The 18,859-nt window shown below is 42.2% G+C and overlaps 1 protein-coding gene across 1 annotated transcript in view; it reads left to right on the top strand.

The window, feature by feature from the left end:
• The window catches only part of DKK3 (dickkopf Wnt signaling pathway inhibitor 3), a 45,613-nt gene that overhangs the window by 224 nt on the left and 26,530 nt on the right, over nucleotides 1–18,859 (top strand). Inside the window, exons 2-4 of the mRNA XM_048855848.2 lie at nucleotides 89–310; nucleotides 6,963–7,100; nucleotides 7,611–7,694. Coding sequence (XP_048711805.2) covers nucleotides 113–310; nucleotides 6,963–7,100; nucleotides 7,611–7,694 — 420 coding nt within the window. The 5' untranslated portion in view covers nucleotides 89–112. The remainder of the gene's footprint in view (nucleotides 1–88; nucleotides 311–6,962; nucleotides 7,101–7,610; nucleotides 7,695–18,859) is intronic.

The raw sequence follows: 18,859 nt of genomic DNA, 5'->3' as shown, positions 1-18,859 counted from the left end.
GCGGCAGGGCCGGGCCGGCTGCCAGGCTCTCCTCGGCCCCGCTGCGGCCGGCTCAGCGCGGGGCGCTTTTGTCTCCCTTCCTTCCCAGGCGGCCGCGCAGGGCAGCCGGAGGATGCTGCTGCTCCTGGTCCTGCCCTTGCTGCTGGGGGCGGCTTGCGCAGCTCCGGCGGCGGATGGGGGAGCCGAGCTGCCGCCCGGGGAGCCGGAGCCGAGCTTCCCTCGGGAGGAGGCCAGTCTGAACGAAATGTTCCGCGAGGTGGAGGAGCTGATGGAGGACACGCAGTACAAGCTGCGGAACGCCGTCAAGGAGGTGAGACACCCCCCCTCCCCACCACACACACACACACACACACCTCTCCCAGGTCCCATCCCGCCTGGGGAGGGGATAGTGCCTGGGGCTTACCCCCGGTGGTTGGGATAGTTCTTCGGCCTAAGGTGTGGGTGGGTGTGTGTGGGGGAGTGGGAGGGGGCTGTGCAGGATGTTTGTGTGTTCGTGTGTTCGCCTGTGGGGCTGGGGAGGCGAGTGGGGCGTGTGGCTATGCGGCGTCTGTATAGCGCGCGTGTGTGTTGGTGTGGCCCTTTGGTGCTGTTGGAAATAGCTCCCCACCCTTTGGTGCCTTCTCGTCTCCTGTATTTGAAGAGGGAGTTTCCCATGGAGCAGTAGATCATTAACTCTGTGGAAACGCTAATTTATTTCTTCATCCTGGGGTCAGAGCGTCTGCCAGTATCTGAGAATCCTTCTAATGCCCATCAAAGGTAAAAGCAGCAGAATCCAAAACTAATATATCTAAAAGACTGATGGGTGTTTTCTTGCTTCAGCATCCCTCAAAACCCTGGAGGCATCTCTTCCGCTGGAAAGCCTTTCAGTCGTGTGCATGTGGTGCAATAGTGGGTTTGCATTAGGCCCTTAGATTTATCTTGCTCTGTTTTTGTTAAAAATTCCAAAAGGTTTTTGATTGCCCTCAAAAATGTTACTCCTCAATCTCCCTGAATCCCAGTTAAGGTGAGAGATTCAGCGCGTTCTTTCCTGTGAAATGCTCATTCACTTGCTGCATCAGGCACTTAAAGTTGAGTGTTTGGGTCTTGATTCTACACTTCTGTGGATGGAAGTGTCACTCAAGTCTCAGTGAGAGTTTTGCCTGTATCTCCCCACTGTAACAAAATAAGGCATTTTAAATAACTCTTGGGGCTCAGTTGTGCCTTTAGTTATTGTACTGAGTAGCCACTGGAGACATGGACTATTTCACTTATATTTCAGAGCCATCCCCCTCCTCCCCTGCCCATCCCTCCTTTTGCTCCAGGGGGCTAGTAAGTTGTTGCTGGCTTATACCAATAGAGAATTGACTGTGCAGAAAACAAGGTATTTTTCTTTTAAACTTCCCTCTTCTGGGTATTTTTTTTTAACTGATTACAAATGCTTATTTCCTATTACTAAGACAATTGCAGTTTAAGCCACTCAGCAACTTTTAGGAACGGCCTAAATTTGGATCCAAAATGAATTATTTTAAAGAAGTTTTGAAACCTTAAAACTGTCCAGTTAACTCCCTCTTTCCCCCCAGCATTTCTTAGGGCCAAATTCTAACCTTGGCAATCTGTGGGCAACTTCGGATGAAGTTACTGAGAGCAGTGGACAAAATGTGAGGGCAGAATTTACCGTTTTTAAAATAGCAAAAAGTATATATTTTTAAAGGACTGTATTAACTGTTGAGCTGAGACCCTTCAGTCAGCCCATAGTGAAATTTTACTGCCTAACTTCAAATCCCTAAATGTTTAATACAAGACTGTCAGCATTTTCATTATAGAATGTTGACATGGTACTGATGGAGAAATGGAATGCAGTGTATTTTTTGTTTAGATGGTTGCATCATATGTCTGTGTGGAAATTTCTTAATATTGCAGATGTTTCAGCTGCATCAAGCTGTCAGTTTCCCTGAATGGCAGAGAAAATAGAGTCTATCTTAGTTGCACTTTCAGTCACACAGAACGAACTAAAAGTTCAAGTAACTTGTGCTCAGATGCTCCTGTTTCCTCATTTTCCTGTTTCATTTGCAAATTGGATACTATTAATTTAGGCTGAAATAGAGACTGGGAGTGGCTAAGTCATTATGCAAGGTAGCCTGTTTCCTCTTGTTTTTTCCTACCCCCCCCCCCCAGATGTTCTGGTTTAACTTGGATTTAAACTTGGAGAGTGGTCAGTTTAGATGAGCTATTACCAGCAGGAGAGTGAGTTTGTGTGTGTATGGGGGTGGGGGGGATGTGAGAAAACCTGGATCTATGCAGGAAATAGCCCGACTTGATTATGTAAAGAGTTGTCACTTTGGATGGGCTAGCACCAGCAGGAGAGTGAATTTGTGTGTGGGGGGGTGGAGGGTGAGAAAACCTGGATTTGTGCTGGAAATGGCCCACCTGTTGATCACTTTAGATAAGCTATTACCAGCAGGACAGTGGGGTGGGAGGAGGTATTGTTTCATATTCTCTGTGTGTATATAAAGTCTGCTGCAGTTTCCACGGTAAACATCTGATGAAGTGAGCTGTAGCTCACGAAAGCTCATGCTCAAATAAATTGGTTAGTCTCTAAGGTGCCACAAGTACTCCTTTTCTTTCTGTTTCCTCATAGTTCACTCCATATTTTTCCACTGGCATGCAGCTTCTCTCCGAAGCCCAACAGATTCCCACAGGCTGTTCTCCAGAGGCACAGGGTCAGCTGTGGGGAGGCCTTGTGGCCCCAGACTGCCTCTCTCTGTAGCTCTGTTTTGGTTTCTTATCAGCACTCTTTTGTCACAGGGTTTCCCCTGCAGGCATTTGCCCCGAAAGCTCTCTCAGAGGCTTAAAGATACTGCTGAAAAAATCTAGTAACTTTGGAGCAGATTCCTCCAAATCTGTCTTTTTACAGATGGAAATAAGGGATCTGTGGGCCTAGTCTATTCTTGATGTATGAGTAAACTCACACTTTTCTACTGCAGTAGAACAGAATGAGCCCTAAAATGGAATACAGACTTGGTTTACTCATTTATTACATTATACCTTTGCAGTCTGCATCCAGATCCATTAAAATCCACCTAAAAATCTTTTATGATGTGCAAATTCTTATTCTGTGGAAAACAGCCTTATCCGATGCTTCAGGCACAACTATCCTTAAGAATGTGTCAGAATTTCCATTAGTAGTTGTTGTTTTCAGTGGTTAATAGCACTATAAAATTTTGTTCTTGACTGAAACATTCTCAGTCTGTGAGCAGTTTTTTTAAAACACAACTCTATGTTGTAACAGGAGGAGAAAATTTCAAATGGCTTATGATATTCTACAACTAGATGAACTTTGTTAGGTCATTAAATTATTTTGTGAATGAGGGCCCACATTTTAAATCTTTAGGCAGCGAATTCAAGATTTAGCCACAAACAAACATGCCAGATTTTCAAAGAAGTTTAGCATACACCGTTCTCAATTATTTTAAGTACTCATGGTCAAAGATTTTGGATTGGACTTTTTAAAAGAAGTCCAAAATAGCCAGATAACTAAGATCTTAAAATGTTACATTTGTGATTTGTCTATTAATATTGGACTTTTCTGCAGCTATCGGGTGCCTCCTTCTCACTGAACTTGCTCTACTCTTTTGCTCCTCAGCTCTACTTACCCTTTATATCTGCTTCCTCTGCTCCTGTTTCCATGCTACGGAGTGCCTGAAATCATGCAGCCTGCCTTTTCTGCACATTTGTTCTTACCTCCTTGAGTATGACCATTTTCCTGGCAAAACAGCACCCCTTTAGATCGGGGTGGCCAACCTGTGGCTCCGGAGCCACATGCGACTCTTCAGAAGTTAATATGCGGCTCCTTGTATAGTAGGCACCGCCTCCGGGACTGGAGCTATAGGCACCAACTTTCCAATGTTCCCCGGGGGTTCTCACTGCACAACCCCCTGCTCTGCCCCAAATCCTGCCCCCACTCCAAGCCCCCCCCCCCCCCCCCCGAGCCTGCAATGCCCTCGCTCTCCCCCCCTCCCCCCCGGCTCCTTCTCAGGCTTAGGTTGGCCACCCCTGCTTTAGATCAACTCCAGCACCTTCAACCTTTCCGACTCTTATCTATATCTGTCTCCTGATACCCCTGTCTCTCTCCTTTCAATCAGAGCAGGATCCCACTAATTTTTTCAAGGATAAAATTGATTCCGTGCAGCAGAATTTTCACACCTTTCACTCTGTGCTCTACCTCTATCCTATACACGCTCTCCCTGCTCAACATTTTTTCCTTCCATTTTTTCCTCTATATATTCTCTTAATGTTCTTCACCTCTCCTTCGACCGTAACCCTTGTTCATGCTTTAGTCATCTCCTTTCCATTCTCTTGCCTCACTCTCCTCCAGCCTATCCACAATATGAAGTATTGTGGGGGAGGGAAGCCATTCAGATACTGTGGTGATGAGCACATCATATAAACAGAGAGCCAAAATGCTGCCGCTGCTGCAGAAACAATCTTCCTTTCCCACCATTTGGATGTTCTGCTCCTATTCACATTTCTCACCCTCCCTTCCAGCTGTGTACACGACCTCACTTCTGCTTATCTTTGCTATCATTCCCTCCTAGCACCCTTCACTAACACAGGCCTTCCTTCTATCTGTTTGTATTAGAGTAGCACCTCGGGACTTCAAGTGAGATCAGTCCCCTATTTTGCTAGGAACTGTACCAACATATAGTAAGAGGGAGGCCCTGACTTGAAGTGCTTATAGTGTAAATAAACTAGACAGAGTGGGAGAAAGAGCATGTTACTGTCATTTTACAGCTGGGGCACTGAGATGCAAAGAGACTAAGTGAATTGCCCAAGATCACACAGGAAAGGAAAAAGAAAAGGAGTACTTGTGGCACCTTAGAGACTAACAATGGAAAGGAAAGATCACTAAGCCAGAAACTGAACCTATGAGTCCTAGTTCACAAAAAACATCCTCTGCATTCCTCTCCATTCTCTGCTAGGAGCCCTTTTCTATGCTGCCCCTTACAAATCTTCCTTTTTGTACTGTGCCACAAACCAACCCTTTTCTCTTTAAATCCCTTCTCAAAAATCAGTTATTCCAAGAAGCCTTTCTGTGATAAGCCACCTGAGAAACAAATCTTTAAAAATATTTAATTAAAATCACTACATCTGAACTTTTGATCTTCATCTGCACAACTGGTGTGTTATGCATATGTCCTCTATTGTGTGTTCAATTTAGATTGTATCAGAGGGATAGCCGTGTTAGTCTGGATCTGTAAAAGCGGCAAAGATTTTGGCACCTTATAGATTATCAGATGTATTGGAGTATAAGCTTTCATGGGTGAATACTCCATTGGGGCTTACATCCGACGAAGTGCGTAGAGACCATGTCTTTATTGTACAATGCCAAATGTGGTTTGTCAGTGCTTAAGATTAGCTATGGTCCAACTATGCTGAATCTAGCCACATCCTTATTAATTTTATATTAACATAAGGATGGGTACAGAGAACTCAGGTATTGTAAATATTACACGCTTTTAAAAATGGCCACAGAAAAAATGGTTAGAAAAAAGACAGACACTCAAAAGAAAACCCATCATTAGTGGGAGATGTGCCCCTAGGAAAAATTCAACCTGGTGAACTTTACAGTATTTTAGATCGAATACAGAGGTCTCAAGTAAATAACTAGTTTATTTGGAACTCAATTAATGTTAATGTTCTCAGGAGTTTCTCTTGTTCACAAAGATTCCTTTCCTAGTTTTATGCACTTTAAAATTCCGTTCCATTTTTTACTCTTCTTTAATTCAAAGAGCAATCTCATCTCCTTCCCACTGTGATCAGAGCACTGGGAATTCATGGGGCAGAATTAAGGCTGTGGTTGCACTCCAATACAATGGGAATTTTGCCTGTTAAGGAATGCGAGATTAAGCATGCAGATCCTGATCCAAAGCCAATGAAAGTCCTTTGCTTGACTTCAGTGGCTTTGGATGAGGCTCTTTGCCCTTACAGAACCTTTTCCTGCTCTTCCTCAGGTGTGAGAATCTATCTCAAGAGTGGTGTTTATCAAGAAAAAGTAGATTAAATGTTAATTCAGGGTTTCAGCCCATGGTGGTGTTACGAATTATACCCGATAGGTCACGCACAGGAACTGCTGCGAATTATACCCAATAAGTCATGCACAGTTCGAGTCTAGGCTGAGGCACACGAACCAAGTCCACAACTGCAGAGTTCCCAAAGAGATTAAGCTTATTATGCTCGAGCGTGGTGCCCCCCTGCTAATCAGGAGGGGACCCCGAATGCAGGTTATACAGATATTATATACCTTTTAGCAAAGCATGTTGCCCTTGTGCATCAGAAACCTTAGCCAATAGACAAATCATTCCCTTATCTATCACCTATCCCTGCTAGGTACATTCCCCGTGCTAAACCATTACTTCAACTACACAACATGGTCCTAAAGCAATGCACCAGTAGCCTTTCTTATCAGGATGGGAGACTCACATCAAGGCCAGGAGACAGACAAAGAACAGAAACCAGGAGTTGAGACAGGCTGGAAACAAGGGGGAGGGTTTTCACAGGAATGCAGTATCTAAGGAACACTCCTCCTGGTGCATGATGTGCTTGCTTTTAGACAATGGTGGGCCCCAAACCAAAATGGAGTCACATATGCTAACTTTTCCTTAACAGTGGTTAAGAAGTTTTGCAGCACCCACTTATCCTCCTGATGCTCAAGTCCATAGAAAGGCTGACTTGTTCTCATACTCTAAATAGTCTATAGCTGAAGAGTTTGGTGCTCCAGTATCATGACATGGCATTCTCTGTTGCATTAAAAAAGCTGGCATGCTCATTTTTGAGATAGCTCAGGAAGCATTTTCATACAACAGAAATCAATACTAATAAATGTGACACTGTTTAGAGTAGGACAAAAAGTGTTGCTTGCTCTATTTTATTGTTTTTGCTTAAGGTTACAAATGTATTGCTCAGTAGTTTCTTGCATTTGTTAGATGGAGGCTGAGGAAGAAGGGGCAAAAAACCCATCAGAAGTTGACTTTGAAAACTTACCTCCCAGCTACCATAATGAATCCAACACAGACACCAAAATTGGTAATAAAACCATTCATACCCACCAGGAAATTGACAAGGTAAGAAACAATGCATATAACGATTTACCTTTTCTGTATACTGGCCTTGCAGAGTAAAAGAGCGTGTCACATGTTGAAAAATTTTAGAGAATGTAGAGTTGAATTCATAAACTTCTTGTACTGTATATGATTTGCTTGTATAATTAGCAGTTAAGTGGGGAAGTGGAAAATGGTTAATGTGGCAAAATGCTTTGTTTTGTTTCATTGCTGTAGTGTCTTTTCACATTGCATAGTAATGCCTGGAAAATATGGAATACAGACATGATACATAATGTGGAATGTAAAAGTGATCACTGCTCGAGGCTTGATTGATTAGCTTCTTTACTAAGACATTTCAAAAAAGAATAGTGGGATTCATTATCCAATTTTACCAGCTGCAGTCACTATTGCAGTGCAGGAAATGAAAAATAAATAGAATTAACATTAGAGTAATACTGGACTAAACAGTAACAGAGGACTAAAATGGCATTCATATTCATCTAATTTATTGTTCCTGTTTTGCCATATTAGGTTACAGATAACAAAACTGGATCAGCAATCTATTCTGAGACCGTTATTACATCTATAAAAGATGGAGAAAGCAAGAGGAATCATGTGAGTGAAGACTTCCTTTTTTTCTTTTAAAAATGAAACAAAAACATTGGCTTTATCATCTAGAATAAACCAGTACAGTTTAGAGCTCAGCCCAGCATAACTGTTAAATATTAAAAACAAACCACTTAGCTTTACACAAAATAATATTTTAAAACCCCTTTTAACTACCAGGAATTGCCAGTGTCAGGCTGACTTTTTTTTTTTTTTTGGTATAGTTTTTCTTATTGAAGGATCCCAGAGAACCTTAGAAACTAACTTGCTATCTTCATTTATGCAAAACTCATACTGAAGTCTTATGGGAGTTTTGCCTGAGAAAGCACAAAAGCAGTACTTAATTTGTGCCAGGGCTTGCCAGGGGTGAGCCTTGGCAGTTCATAACTATGGCACTGCTGGGCTTGCTGCATCAGTTATGAATGTAAAAAAAAAATTGCTTGAGCCCCAGCACCTCTTTTATAGCAAATTAAGTACTGCCCAAAAGAATCTGACACAAACGTTCTTCAGAGCTGAAATTCAGCCATCTGTGGGGTACAGAGAACATCAGAGTAGGTGGTTTCTTCACTGTGTTCTTTTGCTGCTGCCTGATGTCATTCAGCCAGGCAGCACTATCAGGCAGGCCAATGGCTAAGGAAACTAAATTGGAGTCCACCGCCTGAACTCCAGTATAAACTCCCAGTATCTTCTGTTCCTCACAACCTTCTGGTACCTAACACCACAAGGTTTGAATTGTAGCATAATGTGGAAGAATTATTCTGATTTTGTGGGTAAGCATAGTTGTGGGTATAAAGGTTTTGTTGGCATGAGCTGGGATGGGGCTATCGCCACATCCTGATTATGCAGATCATTCCAATGAGAGCTAATATTTCCTTAGTGCTACTCTGCTGCATAGATGTTCTGTCTGTGTCTTGTATTTTACAGAAAACATCTTCAGAAAAAGTTATTGGTACTTTTTATATTCATTTTCTACTTTTCATGTCTCTCGTTCAAATCTCTTCTAAATATCACTTTTTCAGAAATGCCCCATAAATAGAGGTTTAATAGTTAATATAAAATCCAAACAAAACAAAACTCCAGGCTTTTCTCCAGGCTATTGCTCATTCTGTGCTTCAAGCTAGTGTAATACCAAAGATTGGGAAAATGGAATTTCTATATTTTGTGGAGAAATAATTTTGTGGCTTTATTTTTTTAAAAAGGTGGCTGTTTGAAGCTGGTCAGTGGGGTGAAACATAAAGAATAAACCTGGTAGAGCGCAATCAGGACTCATTCCTTCAATCACATGTTTATTTTACTACCATAGGAATCCTATAGGATTTAATGGCTAGAGTGCAGGTGAGACAGTCCGTGGTACAAGTTAAGTAATTTATCACACGGTTCCAAAATTTTACCTTGAGAATTTGAAGTTTTAGATCAGAGAAGTACTTTGTCAGGTAATCAAAGAATGCTAATGATAGTCAAACACTGAAATGGTTGCAGAGCTAAAAATTTACCTTACTTTTCGTAAATCTTCCACTTACTGTGCTTAGGTTACATGACAGCTTTCTGGCTTCTGATATTGTTGCGATTTGTCTCTTCTCCCCCTTCCTGCCGCCTTCTGGTACCACATCATTCACGTTTATTGTGGTTCTTTCTTGGAACAAGCTGCTAGTTCAATCCTGCTCAGGGAGCCTGTGTGGAGGAATAATACTCCTTTGTGGTTTACTGCCCTTTATCCTATTACTGAACTCTAATTAAACTTGTTCTGTTAGCATCAGCATGAAAATTTCTCCACCAACTTTATTAAAATGGAAATGGAAGGGGATTTCTCGATAGCCATGTATGTTTAATTGAGAAGTCTTGCTGCTAGCAAAGTAAAATATTAATTATTGAAATATTAATAACTTTCTTGCATGAATATTTACAATTTATCCAGGACACTGATAACTGTATAAAGTATCTTCTATTTGTAGTTTAGAACGTTTAGTCTGGTCTGTGTTGGTATGATTGAAAAATAACTTTTGCCTGGCAGCTCTTTGGTGTTCTAGCCAAAATGATTTGGTTGTCTCAGTCCAGTCCCTAGGAGGGGATGTTTACATTGCATAGCTCACCCTCAGAACTGGAATCAGTTTAAACCCTAGAGACAAACACCAGGGACACATTGAGGCATGGGGCAGTGTGGACTGGAACAACAGTGCACTGCTACTGCTTTGCTGTCAGTAACTAGTTTCTTTTTTGGGGGCTGCCATCTTTTGTGGGGAGAACCCTTTTTTTAGTCAGTGCTACAGCTGCTTGCAGGCAAACCAACGCTTCTTTGGGTCTCTGGCTTATAAGTCTATCCTCCATTCCACACTGGAAGATCACCCCACTGGTTCTTGATGTACTGCTAAGGGAGATATAACAAAGCGCCATTCTCGCACAGCCCAATTTGCAGTCCTGCAGCACTGTAAAGCACTGGCTTGAAGGAGCAGCAGTGAGGGTACGCCAGGCTTCTTGGTGGTGGTTGTAGCGAAGTCAGACTCACCGGCGCAGCAACTCCTGCTGGTGATCCTGGGAATTAGCTCGATTCCAAGCTCAGAGCACCCTCTGCAGGCCAGTGGTTCGCCTGCCGCTGGCCTCCTATCCCTCCCAGATCCCAGTGTCCCTTTACCTTGGGGTTCTGCCCAAACAGTACCTCCATACTCTGGCTCTCCCCTCCCTGGAGAACCCCCAACCCTCTACATCCACCTTGCCTCAGTGGCTACTGCCAGTCATCATCTTGCCCCCGCTCACTGGGGTAGACTGCAGTTTGTAATGGCCACTCATCATTGGCAAAGGGGGTTTGGACCTACTGCCTTCGCCTAACCCCAGGCTGTTCCTCCCAACCCCTGTACCTGCATAGGCCTCTGTCAAGACCTGCAGCTTGGGAGTTGCCAGGATGGACCTTCCCAACTCCTCCTCCCCCCTTTCCCCAGCACTGCTCTGTCTCAAGTACCCTTCTCTCCCAGGCAGCCAGGTCCAGAGAGAGACAGATGCTCAACTGCTGGTTCACAGCCCTTTTATAGGGCCAGCTGTCTCCTCATTGGGTGTGGCCCTAGCTGTGGCTGCCTTCCCAGCCTTCTTATTGGCTCTCAGCCCAGCCCTCTCCAAGGGCTGGCTTTTAACCCTTTCTGAGCTGGAGCTGGGGGACCGCCTCGCTACAGTGGTGTTATGGCTGAGGGGATAGAGGGAAAACAAGCCTGAATAACTTAGAGCTGGGAGAGCAGTGATGCTGAAAATTGTATGAGGAAATAAGTCAGGGTGAAAATTGTAATGGGGGTTAATGAAATCAGGCTGAAGATAACATTGAAGGGCTCAAGGCAGCAGAGAAGACCCAAGGCCTGACATCACTAAGGTAAGAAGGAGACTAGAAAGAAGTAAATGAGGGAAAGAGAAGGAAAGTGCCTGCAGTGATTGAAAGTTGGCAGAGGGAGAAACTGAGTGTGGGTGCAAGGAACACGGGAATTCTTGGAAGGGCTTATGTTTATCGGCCCTTTGTGCTAACCCACTCACTTGCAGATCTCAAGTGACTACTGCTTGTCTGCTGGTAAACAAAAAAGGCATAATATTCTAATGCTGAATAGTATCTGACTAGAGATTAGGGCCAGATCCAACCCCACTGATTTAAGGCTCTAAACACTGTATTATCTAGGAACGAGGTAGATTTTTTTTTTAAATGAGGAACACAGTTATGTACTTGTAGCAGTGAAGAGGTTAATGTGTATCTCTTATGTGCAGTATAGTACTTGGGAATGAAACTAATTTTGTAATCTAACTTTCTGGCAAGCTGTGTATCAAAGTAGAATGACAGCTGTTAGGATATAGATATTCAGGCCTGTCTGTAAAGGTCTATACTCTAAGAATGTAGGTATATGTTTATCATTTAGCTAATAATAGAGGTATACAAGAAAGAATCTGTGTAAGGGCCTTCTCTCACTGTGACAGTCTGAGACCCTGTTCTTAGGCCAATGCCTTTGGCTAAGCAGCAGAGCCAGCCATAAGCTGGGAAGCGTACGGTCACATCCTCACATTCCAAACTAGTCAATATGGGGCTGTTAGGAAGGTGATCCGATCTATCACCTTCAGAGAAAGGGAAGAGCCTAGAAGATGTAAAAGGAAATTTAGGTTGATAGTTTTCTGTCTGGTAAGAACTCACTTATCAATAGACACAGCTGGGAAACCCTTATGTCTTTATAGATGTAGTTGTGAAATCCTCACTTCTGTATTGTTTTGTCATTATAGTTCCCACTTTGCTATTGTTTATTGGCATGGTCTCTGGTTCTGTGATTGTTTCTGTCTGCTGTATAATTAATTTTGCTGGGTGTAAACTAATTAAGGTGGTGGGAAAAAATTGGTTAGCTAATCATGTTACAATATGTTTGGATTGGTTAGTTAAATTTCAGTAGAATGATTGGTTAAGGTATAGCTAAGAATATTACTATATAAATTAGGGGCAAATAGGAAGTAAGTTGGGATTCGAAAATAAGGAAAAAGGAACTTGGATTTAAGCTTGCTGGAAGTTTACCCCAATAAACATCAAATTGTTTGCACCTTCAGACTTTGGGTATTGTTGCTCTCTGTTCATGCGAGAAGGACCAGGGAAGTGGGAGAGTGAGGGAATAAGCTCTCTAACAACAGCCAGATTGTAAATCATGCAGCATTCCTGCTAATAAGAACACGTGTCAGTGTGGAGTATTTCTTGGAACAACTACTAGATTTTCTCCAGCAAGTTCACACCATAGACTTGAACTTCTTTCATTTGCTCTTCCTAGTACAGAGCTTGCTAGACATTTGTTTAAAGTTGCTGGCTTTATTAGAACTATTCGTAGTGTAATATATATTTAAAGCCCCAAAGCTGAAAACTGCAAAGATACATTGTTTCCCTTATGTTAATGACTCCTTCCCCCAATTAAGTCTCTCTCAGAGAAGAAGCTTTTTAGAGTCACCATATGGCATATATAAGGGGAACATAAGTGGTGGTAATGTCTTAAATTTTCAAAATTGTTTTCAGATAATTTGTTTTATCAGAATAACCAAATTTTCTTTCTTCCAGCTCATATTTTGGAATTTTCTTATTTGGGTGAGGATAGTCATAACTACAATTAAGTTGTCTAACACTTCGTATGTTACATTTTCTTGCAATTTTTTAACTATATATTTTGACAAAGGAAATATTGGGGTTACTGTTACTTATGCAACATCATAAATGCTTGATGCTGTAAGTCTATATGTACACAAAAAGTTACTGTAAATATCTTAATTTAGAATATGTGTTATGCAGTCTCTCACAGCACCATGTCTATAACACATCCAAACTCTGGGAAGAATTGAATTCTAGAGTCATGGAGGTTGTCTTAGAGAATACATGCACTCACATTTTGTGCCCATAGCCCTCCCCCAAATAAACTGCAGATACAAATCTGCAGTATTGCTAACCTTAAACATTCAAAAACCATGAGGCATGCCCAAAAAAATCATGACTAGCTTATAGTTGTTTTTTAAACAATAAATATTTGGATTATTTTTACTTGCCTCTTGGTTTGCGAGTATTTAGCATACACTTCCTTCACATTTTCAAGCTTTTTCTCTGCAATAATGAGGGATAGAAACTTACTTTTAAAAAAAACGAAAGCTGATGTTCTCATGCAAATGCCTGATTCCAGCAGATGGGACTTTAAGAATGAGTCTCAAGATAAAATTGTGAGAATTGATTACACTGAGTCTAATTGCTTGCACTGTTAACTCTCCAGTTTTTGCTCGCAATTTAATAATGGGTGCAAAATGCAGGCATTTTCCGCCGCTGCCGCCCCACCACTACCTTCCCTCACTCTCACACTTTGATTTGTCATTGCACTAAACACTTTCATCCCCCATAAAGTGTGGATCATTAAAAATGCGGACAGCTTACAACTGTGAAGAAAAGGCAATGCTTTTGAAAATTTGGCCTTTAGGCAGACATTGCTTAATTGATACCATTGCATGCCCAGTGCCCTGATTTTTAAGCTTGTATTTAGTGGTCTTTAGACATTTCTGCCACAATACTTTGGCACATTTCTTCTCTCCATTCTCCTACTCAGAGAAGCCTTTTCAAATAGGAACTGCTGAGGAGGTCAGTGCAAAAGAGCTCCAAGTTTCTGGGAAATATTTAAATGACCGTATGGATTTTTAAAAAAACCTATGGTTACCTTTTTGTGCTGTTTGTTTGTTTTTTTTAAAGCCAAATGCTGGAGAGGATGTAGAAATAAGGACCTTTCTGCGCATATGGTGGGAACATTCTTCAATAATAGAATTTTGAAGGAATATAGTAACATTTAAGGTAACCCATGGTGATTCTGTTAGGTTATAGTCCAAAGCAGGACATTGATTCAGCGAAGGACCCATTCATCACATTTTGGAAGAGGACAGGTTACTCCAGCATTAGTGGAATGGAGAAACAAGGTATGGGAAATCACTGCAATGGGGGGGAAATGAATAGCCTTACAGCAGGAACAAGCAGATTTCACAATGTACAGTTACCATTTTGGGAGTGTGAACAAAATATTTACACAGAACCATATAATGTTAACCAAATAAATGGACTTTTTAAAGGTGACTGATGCAGAGAAAGCAGAAGGATAGCAGGGCAGATGATTTCTGTGGATGCATATAACAGCTGGTTGTGATTTATAGAGGGTGAAAAGAGAAGAAGGGAACAATTTCTGAAAAATCTCAGGCATGGAAGTTGGAGCATCAGTTCACATTTTAACAATTGTGTGTTGTAGGCTAGACTTTCTAAAGTTGTCACTCCTTAGATCTGTGAGTCCCTCTTGGTTCTTTGCAGATTAAATAAAGTGGAATTAGTGGGAGAAAGATGAGTTATGATTGATAAGATTTCATACTTGTGTAGAAATCTGAATTTATTAGATTAAGGTTAATAAGTGTATAGACATCTGTATGTTTGATTCTTTTCAGTTTATTGATGATGAAAGTTTTAAGCAGTGTTGCCCTCTTGTAACCACAGACAGATTCACTTCAAAACTGTGACCAACCAATATTAAAATACAGTAGCTCCAGGACATGAAATATATTTTATTGCATATTATCAGCAACTGGGAGACCATAAAAAAGCTTAAAATGCCTTTTATTGTAATTGGACATTATAGAAATGGAAATGAAGAAAGTTACTATGGCAGCAGAAGTCCCTGTTTAAAATAAATAAGAGGTTGTGGCACAGTTCAAAATTGTGTGCAATTTTATACGATGCTCTCGACAATTAATTTTGCATTTTTAACCACTTCGCCTGTACTCTGTCCACTAGTCCATCAGCTACTGGATTACTTCTGATATTCCAGATCCCAGAACAGCTTTTACATCCTTTCTGCTTGTCTAGTTATTTTTGTTGTGACCATCATATGGGATATGAGCACTGAAGAGAAGCCATTTTTAATAATAAAAGCCCCAAAAATATTTCCTCCTTACATCCAAAAGAGGAATTCTGTTTCAAAATTACTCTGAAGAGAAGGACAGGAGAGAGTAGTCATGTTATACCAATAAAATAAAAACCAGCAGGATCTTATTAAAGGGGATAAAAAGGTCACATTTATTGTGAATACAAAAAGAATCATAGTAGGCAGTCAGTTATAGCTACAACATTACTTACACACACACACACGTTCTGCAGCTGCTGTATAGTTACCAGTCTGGAACGTGTACGTACACGTACACACACACACACACACACACACGTTCTGCAGCTGCTGTATAGTTACCAGTCCGGAACGTAGCTTGAGTTCATGGCTTGGGCCGGTGCAAGGATGTTTTGCGCCCTCCCCGCCGCCCCCTCTCTCCCTCCCTCCCCTTGGCCCGGGGAGCCGTGCGGCACCTCCCCGCCGCCCCCTCTCTCCCTCCCTCCCCTTGGCCCGGGGAGCCGTGCGGCACCTCCCCGCCGCCCCCTCTCTCCCTCCCTCCCCTTGGCCCGGGGAGCCGTGCGGCACCTCCCCGCCGCCCCCTCTCTCCCTCCCTCCCCTTGGCCCGGGGAGCCGTGCGGCACCTCCCCGCCGCCCCCTCTCTCCCTCCCTCCCCTTGGCCCGGGGAGCCGTGTGGCACCTCCCCGCCCCAGCTCACCTCTGCTCTGCCTCCTCCCAGAGCACGCCGCCGCTTCTCCCGCCTCTCAGGCTTGTGGCGCCAATCAGCTGTTTGGCGCACAAGCCTGGGAGGGAGAGAAGCAGAGCGGGGCAGCGTGCTCAGGGGAAGAGGCGGAGCAGAGGTGAGCTGGGGCAGGGAGCGGTTCTCCTGTGCATGAATCCCCCTTCTCCTCTTCTGCTGAGATATCAATGTTAAAACTGTGATATGATTTATAGAAAAGTTATTTTGGATCATACTTAGAAGTTTCTAAGATTAATTTCTTATAATTTGTCTCCTTCAGAGGCCCACACAGTTACCAATAAGATCATAAATGCTGACAGCCAGGATGTAAAGGAAGAGGGATATTAAAAACCCATAGAATGTGTACACACTCTTGAGTGTCTTTTTTTTTTTTTATTCTGACTTTGTGCAGCATCTAGCACAGTGGGTTTCTGCTCCAAGGAGAGGGCTCACAGATGCTATGGTATTACAAATAATAGACGTGGGGATTTTAGACTAATTGAAAAATTTTATTTTCTTATTTGTCAGTATTGCAACTCTCAGAATATCCCTGTAGATGATAGGGCTTGGGGAGGGAGTGCTAGCATCAAATGATGAACACACAGTGCTCTTCTCTTCTTCTTGTTTTTTCACCCTACTAACCTTTCTCCCTTCCCCCAAAACATTAATAGATTCAAAGGCCAGAAGGGACCATTATGATCTAGTCTGACCTCCTGTATAACACAGGCCATAGAACTTTCCCAAAATTAATTTCTAGAGCAGATCTTTTAGAAAAACATCTGATCTTGATTTTAAAATGGTCAATGATGGAGAATTCCCCACAACTTTTGGTAAGATGCCTTTTATTGTAATTGGACATATTACAATAAATATGTAATTGTATTATGTATAAATTGGCGCCTTTAATTGTATAAATATGTAATGGTTAATTAGTTTGACCATTAAAATTGTATGTGTTATTTCCAGTCTGAATTTGTCTCGCTTCAACTTCCAGCCATTGGATCATGTTATAACTTTCTCTGCTAGATTGACAAGCTCATTATTAAATACTTGTTCACCATGTAGATATTTATAGACTCTAACCAAGTCACCCCTTCATCTTCTCTTTTGCCCTTCTCTTATCTAAGTTGTATAGATTCAAAGAGCACAATCACAATTTTTTCTAATCCCCTAATCATTCTTGTGGCTCTTCACTGAACCTCTCCAATTTATTAACGTCTTCCTTGAATTGTGGGCACCAGAACTGGACTCAGTATTCCAGCAGCGGTTGCAACAGTGCCAAATATAGAGGTAAAATAACCTCTCCATTCCTATCTGAGATTTCCCTGTGTATGTGTCCCAGGATCACATTAGCTCTTTGGGCCACAGCGTTGCACTGAAAGCTCATGTTCAGCTGATTATCCACCATGGCCCCCAGTTCGTTTTTAAGAGTCACTGCTTCCCAGGATAGTCCCCCATCCTGTAAGTATTGATGGTGTCCTTACTTCTGTATAAAGAGAACACTAGAGATGACTGTAAGCTGCTTAGGGCAGGGACATTGTCTTGTTTTACACCTGTTAAGCACCATACACACTTGGCACACTATAACCTATATTAGAACAAAAGGGAAATTCTTTCACCTCTGACTGTGCGTTGGTTTGGCTCTGCATCACAAAAAGCATCAAACTACTCCGTGACAGAATATCTCAGTTGATATTATTCTCACATGGAGGCCATCAGATTATCTGACTGTTTCAAGTCCCTAGAACAGGAACTGGGCTCCTTGCCAGTTCTGGCACTGAACTCCAGTTCTTGGGAGGTGCTGTGTGGGTGAGAGGCGCCATTTAAATTCCCAGGCTAACATTCCCTTTCTCAGATTTCAGCTAGGATTGATAGATGCCAGGCTTGGATCCAAGGAGCTTGCATCCCTTTGAGGGGCCAAATTCAGGCCTGGTGTAAGTGGGTGCATGGTCAGTGAAGTCATTGTTTTTTTGCATCCACTTATACCAAGTCTGACTGAGGTCAAAACATCGTATAATTTATTTTTCCTGGACACAGTGTTTAGTATGTAAGTTTGGAAAAACAAAAGCTCATGTACAGGAAACAATTTGAGTCACGAGGACTCTGCTGGTACCGTATCAGGGTCAAAACATTACCCCATTCTGCTTGCTTGCTTGTCCTTTGTTTAGCTGTAGTAAACTAGACTAAGTGATGCATAAATAATTAAAAACAGAATTTGCTCTGCTGAGATGTTCATTACGTGGAGATTAGCTGTGAAACTCTCACTCTCTCTAAGTTACATTAATTTAATATCCTTCCTTTCTAGTGCTAGTTTTTTGCATGTGTGGTCATTTCACCAAAAATGTTTTTAGCAAGCACGTTTTTAAACCACATTTTTTTTTTTATAAAGCATGCATCTTGGTACTGCAAGTCCACTTAATTCAAATAGAGTAGAACGGTGGCCAGTCTCTCAGCGGGGATGTGTGAGAGAGCTTCAGGAGCATAAGAACTTTCTTTTTCAGTGCAGTTGGCTGGAAAATATTCCTCTCCTCCTGTCTTCCCATATCTCATTAGTAGACACTCTGTTGAGAACGACTGTATGTCCTCGGTAGATGTTACGGGTCATTACTTCTGTCTGGGGAGGTTAAGGAGAGCTCTCTTCAAAGTAGTACTGGGAGTCTTGTTCTTGGCATTTTTCTTTGCACTTTCAAGGTACGTTGTCAGCAAAGGGGTTTCCTTGCTTCTTCAGGTATGGCATCTGGTTGCCAAATACTTACTGTTGTGAAGGTTCTTTTCTAGTGCCTGCTCTTTATTTCTGTGGCTGGAAAGTTTGCTATCTGGACACATGAGTTATGGAGAGATGGAGTCAGAGGGTGCAGTAAGAGAATTTTTTCAGCTCAGGTCCACCAATCCAGAACTTCCTACCTATTGAGTTACATAGCAGTTTCATATTAAGCATGCCAAGTTTCAGCCTTCGAAAGTAATTTGGTTGATTGAAACTGAGTATGCATCTAACCTTGTGTTCTTATTCGAGTGTTCGGAAACTTTGTCTGGAGAATCATAGTTCAGTAGTC

Source organism: Caretta caretta, chromosome 6, assembly GCF_965140235.1.
Source record: "Caretta caretta isolate rCarCar2 chromosome 6, rCarCar1.hap1, whole genome shotgun sequence".
NCBI classification, from domain to species: Eukaryota; Metazoa; Chordata; order Testudines; family Cheloniidae; genus Caretta; species Caretta caretta.
The sequence above is the reverse complement of the archived record's forward strand: the minus strand, read 5'-3'. Positions and strand labels throughout refer to the sequence as shown.